The sequence below is a fragment of the Manihot esculenta genome, chromosome 13 (assembly GCF_001659605.2).
Source record: "Manihot esculenta cultivar AM560-2 chromosome 13, M.esculenta_v8, whole genome shotgun sequence".
In the NCBI taxonomy this organism is placed as follows: Eukaryota; Viridiplantae; Streptophyta; class Magnoliopsida; order Malpighiales; family Euphorbiaceae; genus Manihot; species Manihot esculenta.
The window spans coordinates 28961110-28988735 of NC_035173.2; the positions used below are offsets into that span (position 1 = coordinate 28961110).

General features: G+C 29.6%; 2 protein-coding genes across 3 annotated transcripts; one reads left to right on the forward strand and one right to left on the reverse strand.

Moving 5' to 3' along the window:
• Positions 1-865: 865 nt before the first annotated feature.
• On the reverse strand, positions 866-1762 carry LOC110629415 (classical arabinogalactan protein 4). Its single transcript, XM_021776379.2, has one exon. The coding sequence runs from the start codon at positions 1586-1588 to the stop codon at positions 1172-1174; it is 417 nt and encodes a 138-aa protein (XP_021632071.1). The 5' UTR covers positions 1589-1762; the 3' UTR covers positions 866-1171.
• Positions 1763-14174: 12412 nt separating this feature from the next.
• On the forward strand, positions 14175-26814 carry LOC110630078 (GLABRA2 expression modulator). 2 transcript variants are annotated; one of them, XM_021777394.2, is made up of 4 exons: positions 14175-14683; positions 14810-14911; positions 20808-21079; positions 26456-26814. In XM_021777394.2, the coding sequence occupies exons 1-4, from the start codon at positions 14320-14322 to the stop codon at positions 26489-26491; spliced, it is 774 nt and encodes a 257-aa protein (XP_021633086.1). In that variant the 5' UTR covers positions 14175-14319; the 3' UTR covers positions 26492-26814. The 2 variants fall into 2 exon arrangements, with proteins under 2 accessions (XP_021633086.1, XP_021633085.1); XM_021777393.2 differs by having other exon boundaries at positions 14176-14683; positions 26303-26814.
• Positions 26815-27626: the final 812 nt, after the last annotated feature.

A 27626-nucleotide genomic window follows, 5' to 3' on the forward strand; every position in this document is an offset into this window, starting at 1 on the left:
GTTGCTCATCTTTATATAAAAAATCAGTTGATATTTTTTGACACTTGAATTTTATAAAATAATAATTATTTAACACATATATTTTATAAAATAAAATTATTTAATTTTTAAATTTTATAAAATATAACTATTTAATTTTTAAAAATATATAATGTATAAAAATTATATATACATATAAAATTAAATAATTTTTTTATAAAATTAAAGTGTTAAAAGTTATAAAAAAAAATTAAGATACTATATTTTCATTTATTTGTAGAAAATAATTTGTATTTAAAAAATATTTGTTATCAAAAATATTTTTTGAATTTAAAAAATAAAATTTATTAAAAATTTAATAAAAATATCAAAATGAGAAAAATTATTCTCGTTTTAATAGAGAAGATCATTTTTTTAAAATAATTTATTTTTTTAATTAGAAAAATATTTTTTATTAATTAAATTTTTTAATATTAAAAAATATAAAAATATATTTTTAATAAAACATTTTCTGTAAAATAAATGGAGATTAACTTTTTTAAGTAATTTCAAAAAGAATAATTGTATGTACTATAAAACGAACAGGGTGGATCCTAAGGTTGATTGATGGGCTCTACTCGACTAAAGATGGATCAGCCCAAATGAAATTGTTTGTCCAATAAGATATCTTCGCGGGTTGAATCAGTCCAATCCACGCATGTCTATTAGTTCTTATATTAGAATGTAAAATTTTGATAAATAAATAGCAACTGGAATTTTAAATAAGAAGGATTTTTTTTATTAATTTATAAATTGCAAGTTTTCTTTTGTGTGATAACATTAAAATTTTTAATTTTATTAAATTAAATTTAGCAGGATAAATTTATTAAAAAAAATAAAAAATAAATAAAAGAATAGCAAACTGTTTGATTAGATATTGTACACCAAATGCCCATATGCACATGACCATCTCTACATTGACCATCCACATCCCATCATCAGATCGTACACGTGTAAAGCACAGAACCTCATCTCCCCATGCCCAAATAATCACCGTCCAAATCCAATATAAAAATAATCAACAATCACATGATGAAGAAGAAGAAAAAACAAAATGTATCAAAAGAAAGAAAGAAACCAGTAACAGTCAACGAACAAATAACAAAATAACAGATCTCATCAACCCCAGCTCCATGAATCCAGATGATCTAATTTAAGCCAAAGTAAAGGACAAGAAAGTTCCGGCAAGTACGGTTCCGGCGAGGATAACTTTGTCGAACCTAGCAGCAGCGAAGTTGTCACTTGGTGGAGGTTGAGAAGCAGGAGTCTGGGAAGAAGTAGGTGAAAGAGTTGATGGTGCCGGAGGAGAAGATGCAGGGGAATCAGTTGGAGCCAGAGATGGAGGAGAAAGTGTTGAAGATGGGGTAGGAGCTGGAGTTGGTGCTGCAGAGGGAGTCGGTGATGGGGTTGGAGTAGCCTTTGGCGACGGAGTTGGTGCCGCTTTTGGTGACGGAGTTGGCGCTGCTTTTGGTGCCGGAGTTGGTGAAGCTCCAGGTGCCTGTGCCATGGAAGAAGCGGCCAAGAGACCCAAGATAAAGAAAACTTTAACCATGCAAGAACCCATCTTCATCTTTACGCCAACTTTCAGAGAAAAAGAAGAAAGCTTAATCTTGTAGAGTATTGAGGAGCGAAGAAGACGAGAAGAGAGGCAAGAGAGAAGAAACGCAAATAATGGATTTATAATCAAGAAATCAATAATGAAACGTTCAAGAGATTCCTTGAATCATTAAACATTGTGAGAAAAACTATATATTTATAGCTCACTCACACATGCTGAACGTGGGTGACCAATTTTATTAATGGAAATTTACTTTATTTTCCTTAATTTCCTTGAACCTTCTTCGAACATCACATACACAAGCCCCGCACGTAAAACGACAAATCAGGATATGACACGTCTCAGGAGACGAGTTCTCGTTTGAATTAATAATAAAAATTTCACCTTATATTTCGCATAAATTTACGTCAAGTGCCACTCAAATTGAACATGAGTCGGTTGCTAGATGGTTAGGCGCGACTTTAATTTAAAATTGAATTAAATTAAATAAATAAATTAATTAATTTTTTTATAATTAAAATTAAATTAATTAAAATTATTAATTTTTTAAAAAATTAAAATAAAATCAAATCAAATAAAAAATTTGAATTAATTCAAATTTGATCAAACCACTCACTCCTAGCCAATACATGAGTTGTCTTCCCGCGTATCCACATTTGACAATTATTGAAAAGAAATTTAAAAAATTTGGTTACCTTCCCTTCACCGTCTGTCCTCCGCGTTAACCTTTTGAACGACTCTTTCCCATGCTCGGTGATATTACATTAATACCCTTATTTAAACATTTTCTTTTACATTTTTGTCTATAGTATTTGTTACCAACGCCAAAACTGAAAGCCTTCCCACATCGCTAATCAATCACAGCCATAACGACGGTACATCATCACACGTGTCAAACGATTATGGGGTTTGATGTTTGACGGTAACCCTTTTGTCTGTATGCATAATATAATTAAATAAAATTTTAATTAGCTGTTATATAGCCGTTTTGAGGAGATAATTGTGGAGAGATAAAATACTAAAATAATAGTCAGAAATGGGGAACACCGAACATGTAGATATATACGTTGCCCTAAAACGTGCATGTCTGGTGGTCGATCGGCGTCGGATTCTGTGCAGCGTGGTTTAGATGAAGCCTTGCCAAAGTTACGTAGTTTCTGACACGTGTCTTTATAGGGTTGTAGGGACACGTGTCTGAATGGAATTGCAAGTGTATAGTTTCTTTGTGACACAGAACAGAAGTTTATGGGAGTTAATTGTTTGTTTGGGAAGCTTTTTGTCCTCTAATTTAGTCAATCTTTATTGTTACAGGTTCATCGTAGAATGAACAGTAGCAGCTGGCAAAAGCTGTCAAGAACTAAGAGTTTGGTGTAAGAGATGAGAGAATAGGTCAAAAGCTGTCAGAAATTGTGTATTTTTTTAATTTAATTTTAATTATTCTTTTAAGTTTGATTAATGACCCATAATTAAAAAAAAAAAAAAAAAAAAAAACCTTAACCACCAAGTCTATTGCATTGATCATGGATGGACCAAGTCTAAAGGAATTAATTCTAGCTAATCACCTTATGCAAGAGAGGAGTTTGTTTACTTAATCAAATTCAAAATTATTTTGTATTGCCATGCTTTAATAAACTTAATTTACTAAATTAATAATGTTGGATTTTTCTTTATTTTATTTTATTTAGTTATGACTTGTTTGTTTTTCTGGTTGAAGATTTCAATTAATAGATATACTTATGATAATGTGTGAAAATGAATTTTGTTGTTGTTTGAACATCAACTTCACAACCATCATAGCCAAAAGTCATTATAATCAAATTATAGTGAAAGTGATATTAACAATTAATTAACAAGTCCTTCAATTGAAAAAAATATTTTTATTTTTCTCATTATTAAAATTTTCGTATTATAAAATCTCTGAATATGGATGTGCAGAAGCAGAAAAGAGAGAGAAAACGAGAGTTTTTTATTTAAAATCAGGATAAAATGACGTTACAAGCTGTTCTGGAAGCATCGCTTTCTATTTATACCAGACAGACCCACATGCACAGTATGTGCATACAGACAACTCAGTTCAGACAAAACGACACAGTTTAGATATTCAATACAAAATAACAATCACAAGCATTAAAACGACCTAACTTTAACAATGGGCTTCATTTAATTCATAAAAAATATTTTCAAGAAAAATATTTTTCATATTTTCTAAATATTCAGAAAATTTTAATATAAATAGTTTTATTTTACATTTTTTACATTGCATATAGTTTTTTTTTTTTTCTAAATCTTTTGTGAATGTTTCTACAACGTGCATACTTGCCTAAATATTGAAAGAAAAATGACTGATTCAAAGAGAATTTTGTCGGTAACATTTTACAAGTTTAATGATTTTATATATAGTAATAAAGTAAAGGCAAAGGATAAAAGTGAACACCTAATTTTAATATATTTTAAAATAAAAAAATAAATCTTTCATTCTAAATAGCAAACTAATCGGAAATAAATTAATTATATTGAATTTTTTTAAAAAATTTAATTATAAAAAATTATAATTTTATTTTATTTTTTTTATTATTAAATCCTTGTTTAGAATGATTAATTTTAAAAGAATTAAAAAAAATTCTAACTTTTTGTATTTGACAAAAATAATAGCACAAGAATTTAAGAGAATTGATTTTGAATTGAAAGTAAATCTCACCAAAAATTAATAAAATTTTGTAAGAAATAATTTTATTTAAGACTATTTACATCAAGATTACTTAATTATTACATAGAAAGTTTTTTTTTATTTTTTTATCCTTTGTTTTTTTATTTATTTTAATTTTAAATTTATTTTTTATGAATAACTGCTCTTTAAAAAATTAATTTAATTTAATATTATTGTTAATATTTAATGTATATATAATTAATATTAATAAATTTGTTACATTATTTTGTTAATTTAAAAATTCTTAATTTATATTTTTAATGGTAAAAAATTAAGTAAAATTCAGATTTTAAATATTATAAAAATATTAATAATGATTTTTTAATCAATATAATAAAAGAATTGATATTCATAAGAATAAGTATTTATATTTAATTTAAAAATAATAAGAATGATAAATAAATTAAATAAATTTAAATTTATTATTAATTCTTTTAATATAAAAGAGTTCAATTAAATTCTATACATTTAAATTGATTGTAAACAAATGAATTGTTTTAAGAATAGAAATGTCTGGTGGCCAATTAGGAGTTTGGGCCGTATCTCAATTCTAGTGTAGCTCATCATTCTCTCAAAGCAGCTATTGGTCATCCTATTGGTTACTATTGCGTTATCAATTAGCTAATTAGACGCGAGCCCTTTCTGGAGTCCATTCATCATTTTGCTCTTTAGCCTACAGGTTATTAGCGGTCATCATTTTTAGCCGTTGTTCCCCTCCCAAGGGCATGTTCCTATGCGTTACTCACCCGTCTTGAAACACCACTTTCCATCCGACTTGTATGTATTAAGTATACCGCTAATGCTCATCCTAAATCAGGATTGAACTCTCCATAAGATTCTTAGTTGCATTACTTATAGCTACATTACTTATAGCTTATTTATTCTTAGACAAAGCAGATGCAGATTCAGAAACATCTTTCATTTCAAGACGTAACTTGTATCAATGGACTTTATATTCACTTAGAGTTCGCTCCAAGAAATATAGTCATCCATACCCCTTCACACTAATCCCACTAGCCTCTTATCTATTCTCATTCCATCACGACGACAAAGAAACAAGTCAAAATAGAAAAGCTCACATTGGCTTAGGGATGATCCGACTTGAATCGATGACTTCCACCACGTCAAGGTGATACTCTAACCGCTGAGTTATATTCCTCCCCTTGCCCCCATCGAGAGAGAACCGACTAATTCTAAGGCAAAAGGTCGAGAAACTCAACGCTACTATTCTTGAATAACTTGGAGTCGAACCTTCTTCTTTTCGCACTATTGCAAATATAAAAATAATGGAAAAAATTGGATTCAATTGTTAACTACCCTGTAGAAAATAGGATTGACTACAGATTCGAGCTATAGCACATGGTTTCATAAAAGCCTATGATTTTTCTAATCTAAACTCGATCTAAATAAAGCAGGAAAAAGATTTGCCTCAGCATGTCCTATTGGATACGGGTAGGAGAAGACCCCGGCTCCGTATTCTTAAAAAGATAAACAAATCAGAACCAAGTCAAGGTAATATAGATCAACCCCTTCTTCTTGCGTCAAAGATCTTACCATTTTCGAAAGAACTGGAGTTATATCTCTTTTCCATTTCCATTCAAGAGTTCTTATGTGTTTCCACACCCCTTTGAAACCCCGAAAAATTGACATATTTGGGGAAAGTATACAGAAAGGACATACATGAAAGCTAGGATATTTTAGAAAATGGATTCATATTCGAAGAGTGCATAACCGCATGGATAAGCACATACTAACCCGTCAATTTGAGATCCAATTCGGGATTTCCTTAAGAGGTGTGATGTATAAGAAAAGGTTCTCTATTGATTCAAATTTTGTACCTATGGGATAAGGTTAGCTAAAGAGGAAAAAACTGAAGATTTCACACAGTACTTTTGATCGAAAAATCAATCTGATTCAAACTTGAAAAAATCTTTTTAATTCTCAAAGAATGAGGGGGCAAAAGAAAGATTTGTTGTTCTTATTATAAGATCGTGGTTGGATCCGCATATGTTTGGTAAAAAGAAGAATCTTCTCCTTTCAAAAAAGGAATCAATTAGAATATGAAAACGTGACTAAATTTGTCCTAGTTACTCTTTCAGGACGAAGTGGATGAAGAGAGGAACTTCTCGAATCAGGAAAAGGATCCAATGACTTTGAAATAATAGAACGAGGAGTCATATGATGTGAAAATCTCATGTACGTTCTGTAGAGTAACAGTAAGGGCGACTTATCTGTCAACTTTTTCACTATCACTCCTGAAAAATCAAACTCTGCCTTACGTAAAGTGTTTTATACGATTAACAAGGTGTGAGAAGATTGTTGATATGATCATGTAATGACTATTTTGCTTCTAAAATAAAATAAGTAATTCATTCATTAAATTTCGATATTTAATTATCATATTTAATGGATTGGTGTTGTTATGATTATATGAAGATGATATTTTGTTTAATGTTCGTGGCTTGTCCTCATTCACGTAAATAGAATACAAGATATGACCCAAATATTCCATTGTGCATGTGCATGTACATGTATAAATTTATCAGACTGATTTTGTTTGAAAGAAGTTTAAACCAAGTGCCGCACAATCCCAAGCAAGTATCAAAATCTGAGTCCGAAACTTATAAGAAATACATACTAAATAAGGACAAAGTAAAAATTACTATTCAATCCCTATAGTATAGCAAAATTAACAAATTAGTCTTTGAATTTAAAACAAAATATATTAAATAATCTTTATAATTTTAAAAACTCCATTAAAAAGTCTTTCACATTAAGTTTTTACTTTATATGGTAAAAGGTCATATATAAGCTAATTATAACAGTATAAAACTAACGATAACAGTGACAATAGAAATCTTTTAACGTATTTTCAAAATCAGATAAGAGGATAAACAAGCCAACAACGGCTACACTGCTCTTTTAGCAGATTCTGAAGTCGGTAGAAAAGATCTAAAAGGTCAAATCTGTAATCAATCCGTTTATCATAAAGAAGTGAAGATAGATCAAGATAATCTACCATTCAGCTAAAACAGAGGGACATCCCTTTCAGCAATACATATCTCTGCTGCACAACGGCTATTGTCTTTTTTATAATCGGAACTGTCAGCACTGAACACGTCTCAAAGACACGTGCGGTGCTGTTGTCTTTTTTTCAAACTAAATTTTCTTATTAATTTTTTTCCTTTTAAATATAATAAGATATTTAAAAATAAAAATAGAAGATTTTTTTTTTGCTTTAATTTATTACACCAAAATTTTCTTTTCTTTTTAATTTAAATATTAAAATAAAATTATTTAACATTGATCATCGAGCAATTCCCGCAGCTTCCATATTTTTTTTAAATTTCAATATTAAAGTATTAATACCAAACAAACAATATCAAAATAAAAAATATAAATCTTAAATTTAATGGGTAATAGGAAGCAAGTCGGTGTGACATCTAATGATAAATTTTGAAAAAAATATTAATTTTATTGATTTTTATTTTAAAATTTATATATTAATATATGTCAAAATAGTATTAATAGTATTATAAAGTTAATAAATATCGATAATTTTTTAATATTGTTAAAAATATTGATAATATAATTATTAATTAAAAATAAAAATATATAAAGGTATGATGTGGTTTTATTTATTTTTATTATAGAATCAATTATTCAATTCATATTAAATTACTATTCTTGATATGATTTCATATCTACATTATTAAAAATATTTAAAAATTACTACTATTTATTAAATGTGTGATATTATAGATAATAGTTTAATACAAATTAATTTATAGACTTTAAAATAAAAAATTGATAAATCACTAGATATTTTTTTATTATTTTTTCCTGAATAAATATTAATTATAGGTAGTAGAGTTAATAAAAAAAAATTATATATTTTTAATTTCGTTGTAATTATTTCTAAATTTTTTTTATTAACTAAACCTCAGATTTTTTTAAAGTTACTCCAATTATATTCTACGGTCTTTTATACTATTAAAAATTAATAAAATTGCTACATCAATAAATTTTAGAATAAATTTAATAATAATTTAAAATTTTAGAGAATAATTACAATAAAACTAAAAATATAAATTTTTTTATTAATTATTTATTCTTTTAATATTTTTTAAATATCATTTTATCTGTTCAACTTTAAATTTGCACTATTTACTTTTTTAATTTTTAAAGAATAAAATAATTTAAATTTTATATTTGATATGTGATATTTATACATTATCATATCATAAGAATTAAGTTATTTAATAATTAAAAATTAAAAAAATAATAGATATATTCTCTCATTTTATATAAATTAAATTATTTAAAATTTAAAAATAGAGATTATATTATTTAAAAATTAAAAATTAAAAATGTAAATAAATTTAAAAATTAAAAATGTAAATAAGATAAAAATAAAATTAATGAATAAAATGACTTTCATAGTGTGGAAATAAATTATATATTTGATCAATAAAAATATAATACTTTACATTTAATTAATTTAAATTAAATAACGCGTGTAAATGAAAAATCACAAACCGTTATTATCACATTTGAAAGCTGAAGTGTGAAATACAACGCTTATATTAATTTATTAATCAAATACAAAGAAAAAATAAAATAATAATTTCTTAATAATTATCTAGGGTGAAGTATAGAACAATTTATGGAGAAAAAATGGTCACACTGCAATTGCTTTATATTATTTATTTATTTGATTAAGTTATTTTTATTTTTAATTATATTAAAATTTATTATTAGATATCAAGAACTCATATGATTTGTTGCAACCTATTAAATTTGCATAAAATTTATAACTTTTTATATTTGGAATTATTGATTTATTAGATTATTGCCCATAAAAGATTATTTTAAGAGTTTGACAAAGTTCATAACTGGATGGCAAATTTATTTATTTAATATTTTTATTTTATAATTTAATAAAAATTTAATTTAATAAATTTAAAATTACACATTCAATTAAAAAATATAGTATAAAATGAAAATTGAAGTAAAAAATAAAATAAAATAAAAATTATTAAAAATATAAAATAAAATTATAAAATAATATATTAATTATTAATCTTATTAATATTTTAATTTTTCAATTAAAAATTTTAAAAAATAAATATAGTTGGATGCTACTATATTTTTTTTTTTTGACAAAATGCTAGATTTATATAGTATTAATGCAAGATCATAGGGTATATAAGAGAAAATAGAAAAACAGAGGTTTAAAATATAAGAAAAGAAAAGAAATCAAATCACAACCAAACAAAAACATGCATAAAATAAAATCAATTCAAAACAAATTGCCTAAATCAGCTCGATCGACAAGAACAATACATCGATATATGTACCCGATCCCATGAAATTTTGTCACCGAAACAAGCAAACACCACCAAAACCAACTAAACACCACCACTATGTAAAGAAAATCCAAACACTACCAAAGGTAAAAAAATAAAAAAAATAACAGAGAGGATGTAGCAGAGCTCAGTCCATCAAATGAAGAGTGTTGGTCGCTGGATTTAACGGCACGATTCCCATATGCTTATGTTACCAAAATGAGAATCCTCGTAAGAAATCGTTGGACACTCTCAAAAGTAGATTCATGCAAACATTTTTTGCTATACAAACACTGGAATATGCAATAAAGAAAATAAAAAAAAACAGCAAAATAAGAACAAAAATGAAAGAGAGAAGCTCAAACAAAATCAAGAAAACTATCTCTCCCCGACCCAAAAGCAGAGGAAAATCACAATAAAAAAATCATTAGAAAAACAGAGCATGTCAACGATCACTAGGTTGTAACCACCACCGGTACCCTTTTATTTCTTTCTTTGAGATGCTACTATATAAGTGGGATGCTTCCTAGTCTGATCCCGAGGGAATTGCATTAGATTACATGCGATTCACATTTGTATTTGCCTTTTTTATTTAAAAAATTAGCTAAATATGATTTTAATTTCCGCTTACTAAAACCATCGCTAAATTGTAATAATTTATTTACAATTTAGCACCAAAAGATAAAAACAATTTTTAGATCCTACATTTTGATCAAAAGGCCTAAGCCTGAACCAACAATGAAATTAGAGTAAGATACTGATTCTGCCCTATCTATTCGGTACTCAAAAATAAAAATATTCACATTAAATTTTCCTTTTTTTTGGAAATATATAGTAATTTAAAAACTAATACTTTGTAATAATTTTTTTCTTTTTTTCCTCTCATGATCAACATATGTAGAGAGGGCAAAAAATTGAAAAGGTTCACATGTATTTAAAAGTAAAGTTATAATAATAAAGTCTTTTTATATATGTTTGCCTACTTTCAATAAAAATTCTAATTTTGTTCCCATTGCTATTACATTTTAGGGAAATTCTAATTTTGTTTCCATTACTATTACATTTTAGGGCTAAGGCAATAATATTTTCACAGCAATTATAAAATTATTGCATTAATACTACTCACACAATAATTTAACAGTAATTTAAAATTATTACAAAGAAAATTTATTTTTTTACTATATATAATAAAATACTTTAGTAAAAAACTTATTTTATATTCAATAAAAATTTAATTTTAATCACGTTTTTTATTCATTGTGAAAAAATAATTAAATATGTGTCTTATATTTAATGGCAAAAGTAGATATAACGTGTTTCAAACCACTATTATTAATTTATAAATATAATTAAAATATATAAAAGAATAATTTATAGCTACTATCTTAATTTGTTTTGAAAAGTTATACAAAAAATTCTATAAGTAGAAAGCAACTAAAACCCATTTAGTAGAGTGAATGAAGACAAAAATAAGTGTTTTTTTAAAATGTCATTTTAGATGTTGAAGAAAGTAGTTTAAAAAAAGTTATTTATATTTTTGTGTGTTTTTATAATTAAAATACGTTTGTAATTTTAAATTAATTTTTAATATTTTTTAAATTTAAAATATATTTTTATTAAAAGCAGCTACAACAATAATGTCAAATAAATCTTAAATTCGGCAAACACACTAGTTAATGTGGATTTTTTTCCCTATTATCATTTTAGAAAGAGAAAGAAAAAGAAAATGGTGAAATGTAAATAAAAAATAAGTTGAAAGGTTGATATTAGTATTTAAAAATAAAATTGTAATAACAATTTTTTTTAATTATGAAAATAGATAAATAAAAAGAATAAATATAATTAGAATAATATAAAAAGATAATCAATTAAAGTGGAGAGATAAAAATTTAAAAGAAAAAGTGGTGCCTTTTTCCCTTTAATAAAAATCTTTGTTTCGCCGCAAGTGATACCATGAGATGGAGAAGCTCTCATGTCAACTTTTGTGTTCATGCATTTATAAATTCCAAACTCCGCAAGTAAAACATGCAACAATTAAAAGTTAAAAATTAAAAATTTGAATATAATTTTGAAAATTTAAAAATTTTGAGCACGTATATTACATATATCAATTTATGAAATCAATTACTTTCTCTAATACGAAACAATGTAATATATATTAGTTTTAACGGTTCTAATCATTATCCAATTTATAATAAAAAATTAATCATAAATATTTAGAAAAATTATTTAAATATAATAAAAATATCACAATTATAATTTTTTTATATGATAGTTTTATGAATTTTACTTTTACATTAAAAATAAATAAATATTTTAATTAAAAAATATATTAAATACTTAAAATATATAAAAATAATATCTAATTACAACTAACAAATTAATTATAAGACATATAATTAATATAAACAACTCAACAAATATACATTTATGTACATACTTATCTAGCAAACTAATGATAGAATAAGGCATTCCCATCCACCAAAGATTATCTATTAGCAAAAAGAAAATGATAACGGTATATAGGTGGATCTATAACCCTTTGTTTAGATACTTAGTTGTGGAAGAGAATATAGAAAAATTAAAGATGAAAAAGAAAAGAAAATAATAAAAATTTAATTTACTTCTCTTATTTGGATAGATTATTAGAATAAGGGAAATGCAATTTTTCTAGCGTAGAAAATGACCATTACACCCCTACAAGTTAAGAAACGGCTGCTTTCAAATAATGAGAGGGTTTAAGTAATTTAATACAACTAATTCTCATTTCTCTCTGCTAATTTAGAGAAAAATATTTAGAATTAAATATAAGGAATTGAGAAATATGATTTCCTCTCCAATATCTCCGCTTCTCTTCTTTTCTCCTTAAACTTGAGTTTTACATACGAATAAAATGCCATTAACCATTTTACTTGGGGTGAGTATTTGATTGGATTTAAAATCAAATCAAATTGATTTTAATTAAAAATTAAATTAAATTAAATTTATTTAATTTTATTTAATTTAAATTTTTAATAAATTTTTTTATTTTTTATACTTTATTTTTAATATTTTAAAATTTAATTAAAATATTTTAATTTTTATTATGATTTAATCTCTATATTATTAAAAATAATATATATTATTAGTAATCGGTTCAGTTAGATTTTTTTCTGATCAAAATCGAATAGAACTGAAATAATTAAAATTTTTAAAATTAAAAATTGAATCAAATCAAAATGAATAAAAAACCAAATTAAAATTTTAAATTAATTTAGTTCGGATAATTTTTTTAATTTGAATCGAATACTCTGTAAAGCTAAATAATCTTTTAGAGTTTAATAATTTGTATTTATATATATTTGGGTGTTTCTTTTTCATCTAAAAAACTTAATCTCTCTTAATATTAAGATCATAATATTTTTATTAATTTAAGAATTAATTTTAATATAATTTATCTTTTAAAAATTTAATATAATTTTTAATATAATTTAAGAATTAATTTAAAAATTAATTTTAATATAATTTATCTTTTAAAAATATAAGAATTAATTTTAATATAATTTAAAATTTAAAAAATGATTTATCTTTAAGAATATAGTAATAATTTTTCACAAAATTACTGTAAATTTGGATGGATATATCTTTAATTTTACAAGACTAAAATATAAGAATTAGACTATTAAATTTTTTAAAAATTAAAAATATATATGATTAGCCTGAATTAACTCCTCTAACAGATCCAGATTAACTCTCATTCTCCACCTCTACTAAAAAAAATAAAAAAATAAAAATTAATTTTGATATTTATCACAATTTTTCCATTTTTTATTTTTTAATTCTTATTATTTCATTTCGCTTACAAAATTGGCCCATAAGGTTGGTTACAGAATTGGCAGGCACTGTTGGTCTGTCAACCAAACGCAAACTCATGGCCCAATTCCTTGAGCAATGGCAAAAGTTAAAAAAAGGGGTAAATTTCAAATTTAACAGAATTTATTTTAAACTACTTTAGTTCATTTTAAATTTATTTATTATTATCTGAATAAAATTTAAATTTATTATTTTTTAATATATTAAATATAAAATATAAATTTATTTAAAAAATATTTTTTATAAAATAATCTAAAAAAAAAAATAAAATTTATTTGAAACACTACGATTTTTTTTATTATAAATTTTCCAAAGAAAATACTTCATAATTTTTTTAATCTATTTTTTATTTTTAATTATCTCAAAATTATTATTCATTTTTTTATACTATATAATATACAAATTAATTATTATAATCTTATTTAATTTTAATTTTATTATATTTTTAAAAATAATCTCTAAATATTTTTTAATATTTAATAAAATTTAATATTTTTAAATGAATATAATAAAAAATTTAATAAAAATAATTGTGTCTTAATATACATAAAAAGTAAAAAAAATAAACATTGTAGGGTAGATAAAACAGTTGGAACAACAACAAACGACCGTACAATATCCTAGCTCACCAGTCAAAAGTGTCCCATCACTACTTATTCGCGCTAAAAGAGGCGATCCTCTTGTACGGCCCACCACCGTCTTTCCCGGTTAGCCCGTCCGCTGAAAAAAAATTCCTCTTCAAAAATTTCATACACGGAAACAAGAAAAACGATATCCCGATATAGAAGCAAACTTAATTCCCACGCGCCACCGCACGCTTCGAATCTTCTAGAAACATGGAGCAGCAGCCCAAGGCGGAGACTGAGCAGAAGTCCGAATCTAGGGACCATGATTCGAAGCCGAGCTCCCTACCCGATCCAGCAGGCGGAGATAATCATAATCATCATGTACCAAATGGAGACGCCAATAAGGGCAGTGTCGAGACGGGATCGGATTCTGCGACGCAGGGTGAGGGTGATCAACCCCAAGCTCCTGTTCGTACGGGGTCCGCGAGAAAATCGGTCCACTGGAGCCCCGAATTGGTGACCGAATCTCGTGCTTCTCAAAACAACAGTGGCAATGGCAACGTTTTCTTGGACGGATCCAATCCTTACGTTTCTTCATCTCCTGCGCAGTTCACTTCGTCATTTTCCTTCAAAGGTAATTATCAATTTCGTACATACACATAAATAAATGCGTGTAGGTTTCTTTCCGCTTCCTCCCCCCTCCCCCCTGCCGCGCGGCTGTTTCTTTGAGGGATTTTCTGAATTTTCCTTTTTGGAGCAGAAACGATGGGAACAGTGAGGGATGCCATAGGAAGATGGAGAAGAAAGGTGGGAGAAGCTACCAGGAAGGCTGAGGATCTCGCTGGGAACACATGGCAGCACTGTGAGTTTTATTTTTTTCAAAGCTTTTTAATTTTAATGATTTCGAAGTCTGTTTTTAATCGTTTAACGTTATAGGTGTTAGTGGGAGAATCGCGCAGTCATTGAATTTTCTAATGTGAAATAGCATACTTTTATGTATTGATAAACACACGCATGCTTCAATATAAATGTGGTAAATATAAATATTCAATGATTGGAAATATTAAACTTGTAATTGAAATTTGAATTTGATTCTCTCACTCTGAGTATCAGTTTGTCATGGTATTATTGGCAGTGGCATCTTTAATCTTTGTTATATTGAATGTTTCGAGTTATGATGAAAGGGTATTATTCATGAGATTTGAGGATAACTGGTGAATAGTTGATGTGAATTTTTGTATTTTGATATGGGTTTGAAGCAAGTATGTGAGAGGCAAAAAAACAAGAGTTAGGTGCTTTGAATTTGACATTTATTTTAAGGGAGAAGTAGTTTGGACGCAAGATGATGTCTGAGAAAGTAAGGGAGTTTATCACTTGTCTAGTTTAGTATTACAGCAATGTAAGGTCAAGAATAATTTCTTACAAGGTTCTTGATTGATAAAGAAAATCCTCACTCTTATGTAAACTTCTGTCTCTATTTAAAAATTAGAAAATAAGAACTATAGAACCAAACAGCAGCAAATAGATTACTGCTACTGCAATTTCATTAATGGATTTCATTAATGGAAGGCAATATAAGGAATTCCCAGAGGAAACAATCCTAGTGGTCCCAGCCTCAAGGCCGAAATTCACAATATAGAACCAAAAGCATGCCCCCATAAACATTACATTCTTATTTATATTTCCCACTATCCCTTGCAGAACTAAATTTTTTCCATCTGTCGTTCTGTTATTCCCTTGCACCAGAATCTTCCTTTCCCCTGCCAGGTGTTTTACCAGAAAGCTTCCTCATTGAATAAACCAGCAACTTCTTTTGCCCGTTCTTCTCTCAGCCCAACCGCACCAGCCGTGCACCTTTACCACTCTATCTCTCTAGATGCCCCTCCCCTTCTTTTTCCTTTGTCTTCTTGCTAATCCAAACAGATACAGATTGAATCATTATTCTCATGCGTTATCAGAGCATTTTCCTTGTTTCCATCACTAATTTCTTCTTGCATTTTACCTGAAAATCTCCTTAAATCTGTCCCCTACTGTTAGCAGACCTCTCCAGATCTACAAGAGATCTACTCATGGAAGAAAGAAGGGAATGTATGACAAACAAGCCACTAATGCAGTTGAGAAAACCTAGCTGCTGTTAGTGCTGCCATATTTTGTGGGGTTTTGTTATTACCGTTTCTTAATAGTGTTGTCTCCTATGTGTTAGTGGTTAATAGTTTTGTTAGTAGTGCTGTTAGTGGTTAATAGTGCTGTTAGTAGCGCTTAGTAGTGCTCTTAGTAGTGCTCTTAGTGGTTAACGGTGTTGTTAGTAGTGCTTGTTGGTAGTGCTGCTGGTATTTTGCTTTGCGTTTCTTTCCATTTTTCTTAGTTGTAGGAGGATGATCCTCCATGTACTGATCATGTTAATAAATTTTCCTTGTTTGTAGGAAGAGGCTATCTCTTCCCTTTGTATTTAACTAGTTGAAATAATAAAGGGGACAAGATTAATTTGCCAAAAGTTGTTGAGAACTTAATTCAAGAGATTTTCAAGTTCTCTCTTATGAGCTTGAGCTATTGTCATCATAGGTCGAAAAAAGGAAAAAGAAATTCTCTTCACCATCGGCCATTGATTCCATTATTCCACCCTCTTGCCCCATAACTAGATCCATTTCCCAAAATCTTAACACCTACCTTCCCCCCCTAAACCCTCAAGTTCTTTGAACAATTTCCTCAAACACCATCTTTGCTTCTGAATATAAGATCCTTTTGACACAAAAAATTGGAAGAAGATACCAATTCTTGGAATCTAGAAGAATTTGAATGTAATTTCAAAATCCCTCTCTGCACAAGAACAACATTTTGAGAAAATAATCTTTGAATTGCAATGCTGGAACTTCGTGAGCTAGACCATTTTGTTCCAATAGCAAGTAAAAATCTTGGTCCTACTTATTGTTTCAAGGAGAAAAAATAATCTGCCATTTCAATACAATGCTCAAGAAAATGTTGGTATTGAAGGAAATTATTGGTTCTGTTATGATAAATTAGAACAAGAGAGAATTGATAATTTGGAAGGTCATCCTTTGAATCATGGTAAGAATCCTGGATCCTAGTCAAATTTTAATCCAATTTCCTGAGTTGTGTGATAATAATCTCAAAAGGTGGCTATTCAAGGGTCGGTGTTGCTTCACTGCATTTGGAAGGGGGAGCTTTGCAATAGCACATGATATTCATGGGAATAAGAACCTGTAAGGACATAAGAATATGGGATGATTGTGTTCATGTGTTGAGCTTCAGATTTTGGGATCATAGATATGATGACCTCATAGTAGAAATTGGGGGAACTGAAGCAAATAGCTCTTGATGAATGCAAATCTACTAAAATCAATTGAGTTGATATGGAAAAGAGCTTTCCATGTGAATTGTTTTGGGCTCTTTTGAAAGAGATGAATGATGTTCACGTTATGCAGCAAGGTTTTATGGTGACAAAGGTAAAGGCCTAGTTAAAGAGTACAAGTAATAATTGTCTAGTTCTAGCGATCATGGCCTTGAGTCTGAAGCAAGTATAAGGCTAATATGCAAATGATGGCTAGTGCGCCTCTTGTCCAATTCCGTTCAAATGAGTAGTTTCCTTTAAGCTTGAAATTGGCCAATGCTATTTCGGTAGGATACAGTGTAAAATGAACAAAAAAGGTAGATAATATAATGATGTGAACGTGAATAAACATGAATTGTTAAGAATACTTGACGCAAAAATAATTGATATGAATGTGAATAAACATCAATTTTTAAGAATAATTGATGCAAAATGAAGGATTGCATGATTTGCTAGTGTTCGAGTGGGAGAATTACTGTATTGCAGCTTTGAGTCCTTCCTGGATAATTTTGATTGTTGTTTGTAGCAAGTAACAATAATTGCATATTAGATAGGTCAAAGAACAATATAAGTTGTTCCTCAAGTGCTCTTTTGCATGTACATCTTTCTGTTACCAATTACCACCCTTAAGGACAAGGGCCTTAAAGGTGTGGGGATTGATGTGCGGGAAGAGGCCATTTTAGTATGGTAGTGTCATATAAGTTGAGGAATCACTTGTTCTTGTTGATTGATAATGAAAATATTCTCTCATGTAAACTTCTGCTCTTTATCTCCTCTCTCTCTCTCTCTCTCTCTCTCTCTCTCTCTCTCTCTCCCCCCCTCTCTCTCTCTCTCCCTCTGGTTTCTTGCTATCCAAACAGATACAGGAAGTGGAAGAAATCTCATTTTTACCACCAATAACTGTTTTTTTTTTGGGGTGGGGGGGGGGGGGGGGTGGGGGATATCCAACTTTGCTCAAAATTTAGTTTTTGGCTCAGTTACCCCAGTGCTTTCTATCTATGCTCAAATTTGCCCAAGTTTTGAACAAAAATAAATAAATAAAATAATATTTTGTTTCTGTTTTTTTAATTGTAAAATATTAAATATCATATTTTTAAATTCTTAATATTATTTATTATTTTCAATAAATAAAAAACAGAAAACTAAAGATTAAGAATGATATATAAAAAAGAACATCAAATCTGCCATCAAGAAAACTCATATATCAAAACCCAGAAAACAAACAATAATCTAACATTTCAACATTCAACATTCAAACTCATAACCTAGTCCAGGTTTGAAGTTTGAAGTTTGAAAATCTATGTTTTGCATCACCAATAAAGAAAAAAACCCAAGCAGACCCATTGCTTGATTTGTTAGAAAATACCCCATGCAATTTTTGTTCTTCTGCTGCTTCTTCTTCCTTATCACACTTCTTAGCCAACAAATAAACTTACAAATCAAATCCTATAACACCAATCGCCAACAATTGTTTGAAAAGAAAAGACACCCTAGCTGAGAGAGGAATAAGGAGGAGGAGGTGGTTGGTGTTTTGACGAGGTCACGACATTAGGTGAACTGGTAATCTAGAGATGTGCACATGGGAGGTACAAGTGGTTGACAATTCCTTGATGCCATCTGTTCATTGATGTGGCATCATTGACCAACTGCTGCTGCTACTGGGTTGTTGTGATGGTGGAAGAATGCACTGCTGCTGATAGATTTGGAGCATTCGTCTCTTGTTTTTGTTGTGTTTCGGAGAATGAATTCAGTTTTGTTAGATCGTGCTCTTATGTTTTTTCTTCTTTATTTTGATTAAATTAGTGAGTGACTCTAAAAAATTTGAGAAAATACTATTGTATTTTACTTTTGTTCAAAAATGGGCGGATTTGAAGTTTTGAACATAAATAGAAAGGTTTGGGTTAATTGGGTCAAAAACATAAATTTGGGAAAAACTAGGTGTCACCCCAAAGTCAAAAGTAAAAGTGGGATTTCTTTGAGGAATGAATATATTCAACCTGCATCAGAAGAGGATGAAGAAAGTAGTTGCAGATATCTGTGGAGCAATATATGACCCAGTAATAACAAAGTCTTCCTCTTTTAACATTTAGTTTGTAGTTAATAGTTAACTATCAATTAGGGTCTTCCACATATATAATAGAGTGTATTATTTGTTTTTATCATCGTAAAAACTTTGAATTTGGATTTTGGTCATGTCATAAAAAATTGAAAGGAGTTGAAGTATCTTTAATGGCACTAGAAAGGTGATGTTATTTATGGCATATATTATCAAACAATATTCACATAAGATAAAGCAATAAATTCCTGTTGTGACAAATTTAAGGGTTTTTGGAAGTGAAGAGTGAAGACCATTTGATGGATTCTTGTTGAGGAAAATTTTGTGGATTTTGAATAAAAATCTTTTGGTGAGTCATCACTCAGAATGTCATTGTTTCCTAGTTATTTTAACCCTAAAGTTTTCAAATCCACAGTTGTCACTAGCATGCCTTGTGCACCCAGGCCCAAGGGTTTATACATAGAGTGAGAGTGCCTTTGGCAGGGAGCCATGCCAAAGTTATATGCCTTGGCAGCCGGGTGTCATCCTTATTGATATGGACAAAGCATAGATCAGTTTTTATAATTTTATCTTTTCCATTGTTGGTTTCTACTTGTATCATTGGTTTTTCTTCTTTTTTTTTTTTTTTTATTTTATTTTATAACATTGTCCATGTGATTTGGATGTTGGATGGTACTAGTTGCGTCAATAAAATAAGTGGATTTAGATGGAATTAGCTCTTAATGGATAGATATACAATAAGTTTTGCGCCTTAATACCAAAATGAGTCTCTTTCCCACAAATCAGGGAATTATCTAGATAGTGGCAACTGGCCGGCCTAGGTCAAATACTTCTTGTATCCTGTTTGTCTCATCTTCCAATTGCTCATTATGAAATCTACAATAGGGAAATCAGATTGTGCAGGACAGAGAAGAAGGAAAGTGGACATCTGAGGATATCTTCATCAATGTTAATGATGTTTACTGTTAGTTTTCTAGAAGCTTCTTGTAGAAATTCAAGTTTTCAATTGCATTTTGTACTCCTGTGTTGAAACAGGACTAGTGGCTGTAGCTTCCCACCCTAATCTCATCTTGCATGTATATTACTCATGCTGAAGCAGTCTTAGTCATGTGCATGTTGCTTATCGACATGAGCTGATTTGCAATAATATCTTACATAATTGGAAGTTTTGTGCCTCAAAACAAGTCTTAGACTTCCTTTTGTACAATATTTGAGTATATGGGCTATTGCAATGGGTTGAATGCAAATTCTGATTTTTGTGCCTCATTCTATTATGAGTGATGTGGATTGCTATTTATTATAGCTTCTTTTACTCTGAAATTATTGATCTGTTTTTTTCCCAATTCAAATCAGTGAAGACATCACCCAGCTTTACAGATGCTGCATTGGGAAGAATTGCTCAGGGAACAAAGGTCCTAGCAGAAGGTGGTTATGAGAAGATCTTTCGACAGACATTTGAAACAGTTCCTGAGGAGCAACTCCAAAACTCATATGCATGTTATTTGTCAACATCAGCTGGCCCAGTTATGGGGATTTTATATGTATCTACAGCCAAGCTTGCATTTTGTAGTGACAATCCCCTTTCATATAAATCGGGTGACCAAACCGAATGGAGCTATTATAAGGTATGTTTTCATTGGCACTATCCATTTGATGCCATATCAACAGGTGGAATATATTAGTTTTCATTATAATCATTAAATTGAACTTACACGGAAGTTCGCATGCATAACCTCATCTGCATTTTAGGTTGTTGTATTTTTCTCTTTATTCAGCTATAGATACATGTTCAAAAGTTCCCTAAATTAGTGATGGTGGGTCTATTGATACAGAGATTGAAGCATTCTCAATATTAGCGACCGTAGTGGGATTTAACAAGTTCTGTGATCCCCATCGAAAATAATCTTGCTTTTCCCATTGTTAGTCTTATTGTTCAGGGCTTGAGTTGCTGTATGCTGGGTTACTGCACCCAAACGTTTATTTTCTTTTGCATATTAGCCTATCCAGAGAATCTAAGAATGACTACTGGCCTGACCTGACTTGTGGTTATTGGGTTGTTAGTAATTAGAAAATGGTCCATTCTAATGCGTTCATCCACTGGCAACACTCATGTCATTGGAATATCATGGTATCTGTGCAACTTTTATGATGCCTTCCATCATGCAACACTGTGGTTACTAGTGTTAAGTGCTTAATGTTCCTTTTGATCTTATCTCAGAATTAGGTAATGCCAATCTGCTGGCTGATCATGTGTCCAGTACCATTAAGGATTAGTAGGGGTGTAACGAGTGAGCTATTTATACATAGATTTATATATCAGTACATACATATTGATTAAATTTTGCACATCGATCAAATGATTATTGAACTCATTATTATATGATATCGAATTTATACTAGATACATTTTGTATTATTAATTAAAGGTTTTATAATTAGAATTTGAGTTAACAAAGATTAATATTTAAAGTCACAACTAATAATAGTAATAATAATAACAAATCTTAAAATATTTTAAAATTTTAATATATATTACCATATAATATTTTTTTAGTTAAGTAATAAGAAAATGAAAAAAAAAATTAAAAAGAAAATTTAGTTGGTTGGGATCAAATCCAAGACATAAAAGAGGCTTACTGCCTCTTGCACTGCTACACCACTAGTCCATCAGTGATTTCAAAAATCACGTTGCTAAATATATCACTAAGCGCATATGTATATACCCCAATTGGCTTGAGGGGAATCATCAAGCATTTCTCTCAAATTCTCTGCTTCTCTCTACTTTTTCATCTCTGTTTCACCAACAATGGGCTGAGGCTTTGGAACAAAGCTGCATCACTCTAGTGGTGGCCCAATATATGCCAACCCACTTCTATTTCACTTTGAAAAACTACCACCTAAACCTCCTGACTTAGGAAGACCAAAGTTGAGAAATCTTCCTTAACACTTCAGTCGCTAGGTATTTTCTTGGGTTGTTGAAGAGCTTTTTATCCTTCCATAGCCGCTGCAATTAATTCGAAAATTACACCCAAAATTTCTTTAATCATAAAACCATGTAAATATGAGAGGCGGACAATTTTTTGGAAGAGTAATTAGATTAGTATCCACAAACACTACATCAAGTGATATAGATATCATTTTTGGGTCATGGAAATGGTTCAGTGCAATAATACGAGTGATTGACCTTCATATTTGGAGTGTGGTAGATTTGTTGCTTCCATATTTCATTTCTCACATAGCTGATTGGAGGCTGAAAATCAATTTTGTTTCCATGGTATTTCTTTCAATCCTTAGCTTCCTAACATGGTTTCTAATCTTCAGTATACCATTTTATCTTGTCTATACAATGGAGAAAGGAGGTTGGGCTATGATAAAATCAATGACCCCTACAGTTGTTTTCATGATAGTTTTTAATTTCACTTTAGTGGGAATTGGGGCATTGATAATGAGGCCAAAGTGTTTGATGAATCAACCATTGAAGCCCATTATTAAAGCTACAAGCCTGTGGTGCTTCTTCAAGGTCATATGTCAAACTTTAAGTTTTGTTGAATCTTATATTCGCGGACTATGGGTAGCAACTCTGCAAGCTACATTACCCATGGCAAGAGAAGTTGGCAACAAGGCTTCCAAGTTTCATTTTTGGACTAAGTTTCAAAAAGTGAAAGGGGTGTTTGAGAAAGCCAATGAGATTTATGAAGTAACATGTATGAACTCTGCTTATTTCAGCCTTGAGGACAAGGTTGGTCTTCAAAAGGTTGGCAATGATAGCAACATAGCAAGGAATCTTGAAGCTAGAAAATTAGGCTCAAAACAAATAAAAGGACATGAGCTGAAAGAAAGAGAGAGAAGGAAAGATTCCAAAAATATACAGCTGGAAGAGGTTAGCAAAGAATGAATCGCTCAGAGAAAAATGTGGGGTTGTTGCCATCTGGAGATACCAACAGAAAGGGATTTAACTCTATTATATATAGAGGCTCTTCTCATCAGTTAGGGCATGCTTGTTCTTACTTTTTCTTTCCGCTATTGATGGGATTAGCTGTGCTAGTACAGCAAGTGTTTTCCAGGGGTTGCTAATCAATTATTTTTCTCCTTGTTTCTTTCTTTATATTTTAGAATACTCATTGTAGTTGAAATAGTGAATGTGAAAAGGGGCTTTTTGCCATTATTACAGCAATAGGAGTCTCAGTTTTCTTTTACATTTTGAATGCTTCCTAACTCTATCAACTTCTCTCCAAATAACTTTTTTTGTCCATGCATTTCTCATCGACAATTCTTGAAGCACTTCTCTCCAATAACCCATAAAAATACATATATATTTTCTAATATAAACTTTTGAACTTATGCAGGGACATTTGGCAGTGTTTCTCGCAAGCTTTGTTGAATTTTCTTTTTCACAGACCCTATAAGATCATTAAAGCTACCGCTGTTGAGCAAAAAAAATTATTGAACTAGGTAGAGAAAGACTATTGAAATTGAGTAAATTGTTGTACAATGACTGCTATTTATATCACTAAAAGCAAACTAAAAACTCCAACAACTCTGATAACATAATTTAAAAATTAAAATTAAAAAATCTTAAACAAATAAATTTAAATCTTGAAAGATATTGTGAAACAAATTAAACCTTTTTGAATTAATTCCAGCAGAGAATAGTAAAAAGCAGCAGGAAACTAGAAGGAGAACAGAAGAAGCAATTTTTCTAATTTCTAGGCATTGTTATCTTTAGGATACAATTAGACACCAACTCTTTGAATTAATAGCTGTCGGGTTATGTGAGTTTTGGAGAGCAAATATATGGCTCATTGGTTTCATAACAAGGAAAGCCCATTGATTTCGTTTAGTAAGAGAACTAGATTATAAGGCTAGTAATTAAAATTACTTAAAAATCCCATCATATTTGAAATAACACTATTTTTAAATTTAATTGATAAAAAATTAATATATTGAAGGAAAAAGACAATTATATATGTTTTCCTTCGTCTAATATTGATCTTGTAAAATATACATAATAAAAAATGAAAAAAAAATATAACAATAAAAGGATATTGTTATTTCATTTGGTGTTTTTAGGTGTAATTCATTTTCACAAGTCAAATTGATAAGATTTACGAACTCTGTTCAGAATTCATGTACCATCTAAACCTACTCCACAAATGCCCTGTGTTTAGCTACAACTAGAGATACTCCACACGTGCCCTACATTTTAGCTAAGTGGACTATTGCATGCCCATATCCATACCACGACCCAAAACAGACCATGTTCCAGGTAACCATGTTTGGTACATGGATGTAGCAATTGAACGGGGATCCTCAGGCAGATGTTTGGAACTTCATTGACGTATAGAGAAAGATCAATCACCATGAGAATTGGTGCCATGGAAGAAAGCCTTATCTTGTAAGTTTGTTGAGAATGGTAGCTTGTGGGACTACTTGCCAGAGAGATTTGGATAGGCAGCTTATAAATGATCTAAAAAGCTGCCTATGGAACATAATAAAAAAGCTGAGGAAAAGAATCTAGAATTGTTAGTTACTTTAGCGTAGTGAGCAGTTCAGTAGCATTCGGTCATAACTGATAAGTAAGAAAACTGAGTTGTAATTCACTTATTCCACTTCCTGGTTAATCAATACATAGTTTCTCTCTCTCTTTCTCTCATATTCCAAATTCCTGTGTTGCGGTTAGGTCACAACAGTTATTTAGACAAGTCTAGGGAGTGAAGAAAGTGTTGTGAACTTGATATAGATCTGAAAAATAATGATTTGTGTTTTTTGATAAAGTTTGCTTGGGCTGAATTTTTAAAAAGAGAGAACAACTTGTGAGGTAATTCTAAGTAAAATTCACTACCATGATGAAGTCAATATTTAGGTTCATATTGGAGCCTGACGATGGATAGTAGAAAGGTGATTCCATCTATATTTGCCCCTTTTTGGACGAATACACAAGTTGCTCCCAGTGATTTCACTAAGTCCGGTGACACCCCATACTTTTTATTTTGACCTATCAAGTGCCTTAACTATTATTTTTGTATATTTAACAAAAATTAATCTAGTCAACAAGTTGTGTAAGTGCATATGGGTTGCTGACATTTTAACCATGTTTTATGAGTAAGAATATCCTTTGAAAGAGAGAAAGGGGAGAAAATAGGAAAGGATTGAGTTAATTAAAAAGAAAAAAAGAGTGACGAATAGCATGTGTGACAAAAGTACTAATATTTGTTTAACCAAGGATTTATTAGTCATAGAAATAAAACTACGAGGGTTGGATAGGTCACAATAAAAGGACAAGATGCCATCGGACATTTTAGGTAAAGTTCAAATGTCAATTTATGTATTTAGCCTTCCCCTTTTATTAATATGAATCCTATGTGTACATTAGCTCGAAGTATAGATTGAGATTTAACTTCTTGAAGTCTTTCTTGTTTCTTGATGTTTTTTTTTTTTTGGAACCAGTAGTTTGTATTTTCTACTAATCTGCAGGATCTGGGACAACCTTTGCTTATGTTCTAATCATAGTATGCCATATATACAAATATGTCATGTGGTTGACCCTGATTGGGGTTATGACCATTTGAAGGTCTGCGAATCTAATATAACATAACTACCTTGAATTGGGAGGGAACCATTGACATGTGGGTATAGATCTACTACTTGCCAGTCCATTTTTGGTAGTCATATCATTGTTGATCTTTAGATGGGAATTCTCTCTTGCTTGCGACCAGTATGGGCTTTACTGTGACCTTCTTAGCTATTACTCCATTATTGATGTGCAATTGCATTGAAGTCTGTTTGTTTCTGCCCCTATTTGATGATGATCTTAGCATATTTATACTCTTCTTTTGTTTGATAAAATAGGTGGTTATCCCATTGCATCAGCTTAAAGCTGTCAATCCTTCATCAAGCAGAACAAATTCTGCTGAGAAATACATTCAGATTATTTCTGTTGATAATCATGAATTTTGGTTCATGGGCTTCTTAAACTACGATGGTGCTGTGCAATGTCTGCAGGACGCTTTGCAGTCCCATGATCTACCGTCTGTGTGATACTAGACAACTACGAGTCTGTTTGGGTCAAACTTTTGCCATCATATGATCTTTATAAGCAGAAGTTTTCAACCTGTACTGCCCAGTGGTAATGTGATAACAGCGAATGTTGCAACTCTTTGGAAAATTTCCTTGGATTCCTCTGGGAATAAAATTAGGTAATCGTAGAGTTCACAAACACTTTTGGATCAGCAACTAGAAATATATATATATATATATCAAATATTCTTTTTCTTTTTCTTAGTCCAAGGTTGTAATTTTTGCACGATGCAACTCATTTGGAAACTTCTTTTGCTATGAATCTATTGATCAGTTGGAGGTCATCTCTATGCAGTCTATAATGTACCTGATCTTTCTGAAGCAAAATAGGGTCTGTTGGGTATTGTTGGAGCTGCTGTTGAGAAATATATTCTATATTGTTTTTTCAACTTCTCTTTTAAAACTTTTGTCCTTTAATCATGATGTCAAATGAGGCTTATAGTGTTATTCTAAGGTTCATTAATTTTTAATTATTGCCCTTGCTTCCTATGATTCAAGGGGACGCCATTCTAAAACTGACGAGTAAGATGGTGCTTGAAATCTTTGAAACATGGACAACAAATAGCTAATCTATGGGAATTCGAATTTCAGTAAGCAAAGCAAGGTCATGATGCTTCAAACATTTAAAATAACATTAAATAATTCTAAATCATGATAAATTAAAGTACCACCATTCAATTTAAAATATAGTTTAATTCAAGATTTACAAATTTACAAAGTGAAAAACTACATTTGGAAAGTATTTGTGAATAAAAAAATAAGTAGCACACGTGCAATAAAATTGCATAATACATGAATAATTAAATTGTATTAAACAAAGTTTGAGAATCTGCAATAAGGAGAATTAAACATTAGGTATTTGATTTTTCTAGACGTGAAAGAAGAATTCATTTTAGTATAATTTATTTTGAAAAAAAAAATAAATGAAATTTTATAAAATTATACAAAATTTTATAAAATTATACAAAATTTTAATTTTTTTAAAAATAAAATTTCTTCAGATTTAAAAGAATCAAATTCTTTCTTTAAAAATTAAAAAAATTATTGAAAAATTTCATTAAAAAAATTTTGATTCAAAAGGAAAGAATGAATTTGA

What these genes read in the sequence shown, in the direction of transcription:
- LOC110629415 (XM_021776379.2), bottom strand. Translation starts at nt 1,588, where the DNA reads ATGAAGATGGGTTCTTGCATGGTTAAAGTTTTCTTTATCTTGGGTCTC.
- LOC110630078 (XM_021777393.2), top strand. Translation starts at nt 14,320, where the DNA reads ATGGAGCAGCAGCCCAAGGCGGAGACTGAGCAGAAGTCCGAATCTAGG. An exon ending in TTCGTCATTTTCCTTCAAAG is followed by an intron (nt 14,684 to 14,809) that starts GTAATTATCAAT and finishes TTTTTGGAGCAG; the next exon opens with AAACGATGGGAACAGTGAGG. An exon ending in TGGGAACACATGGCAGCACT is followed by an intron (nt 14,912 to 20,807) that starts GTGAGTTTTATT and finishes AATTCAAATCAG; the next exon opens with TGAAGACATCACCCAGCTTT.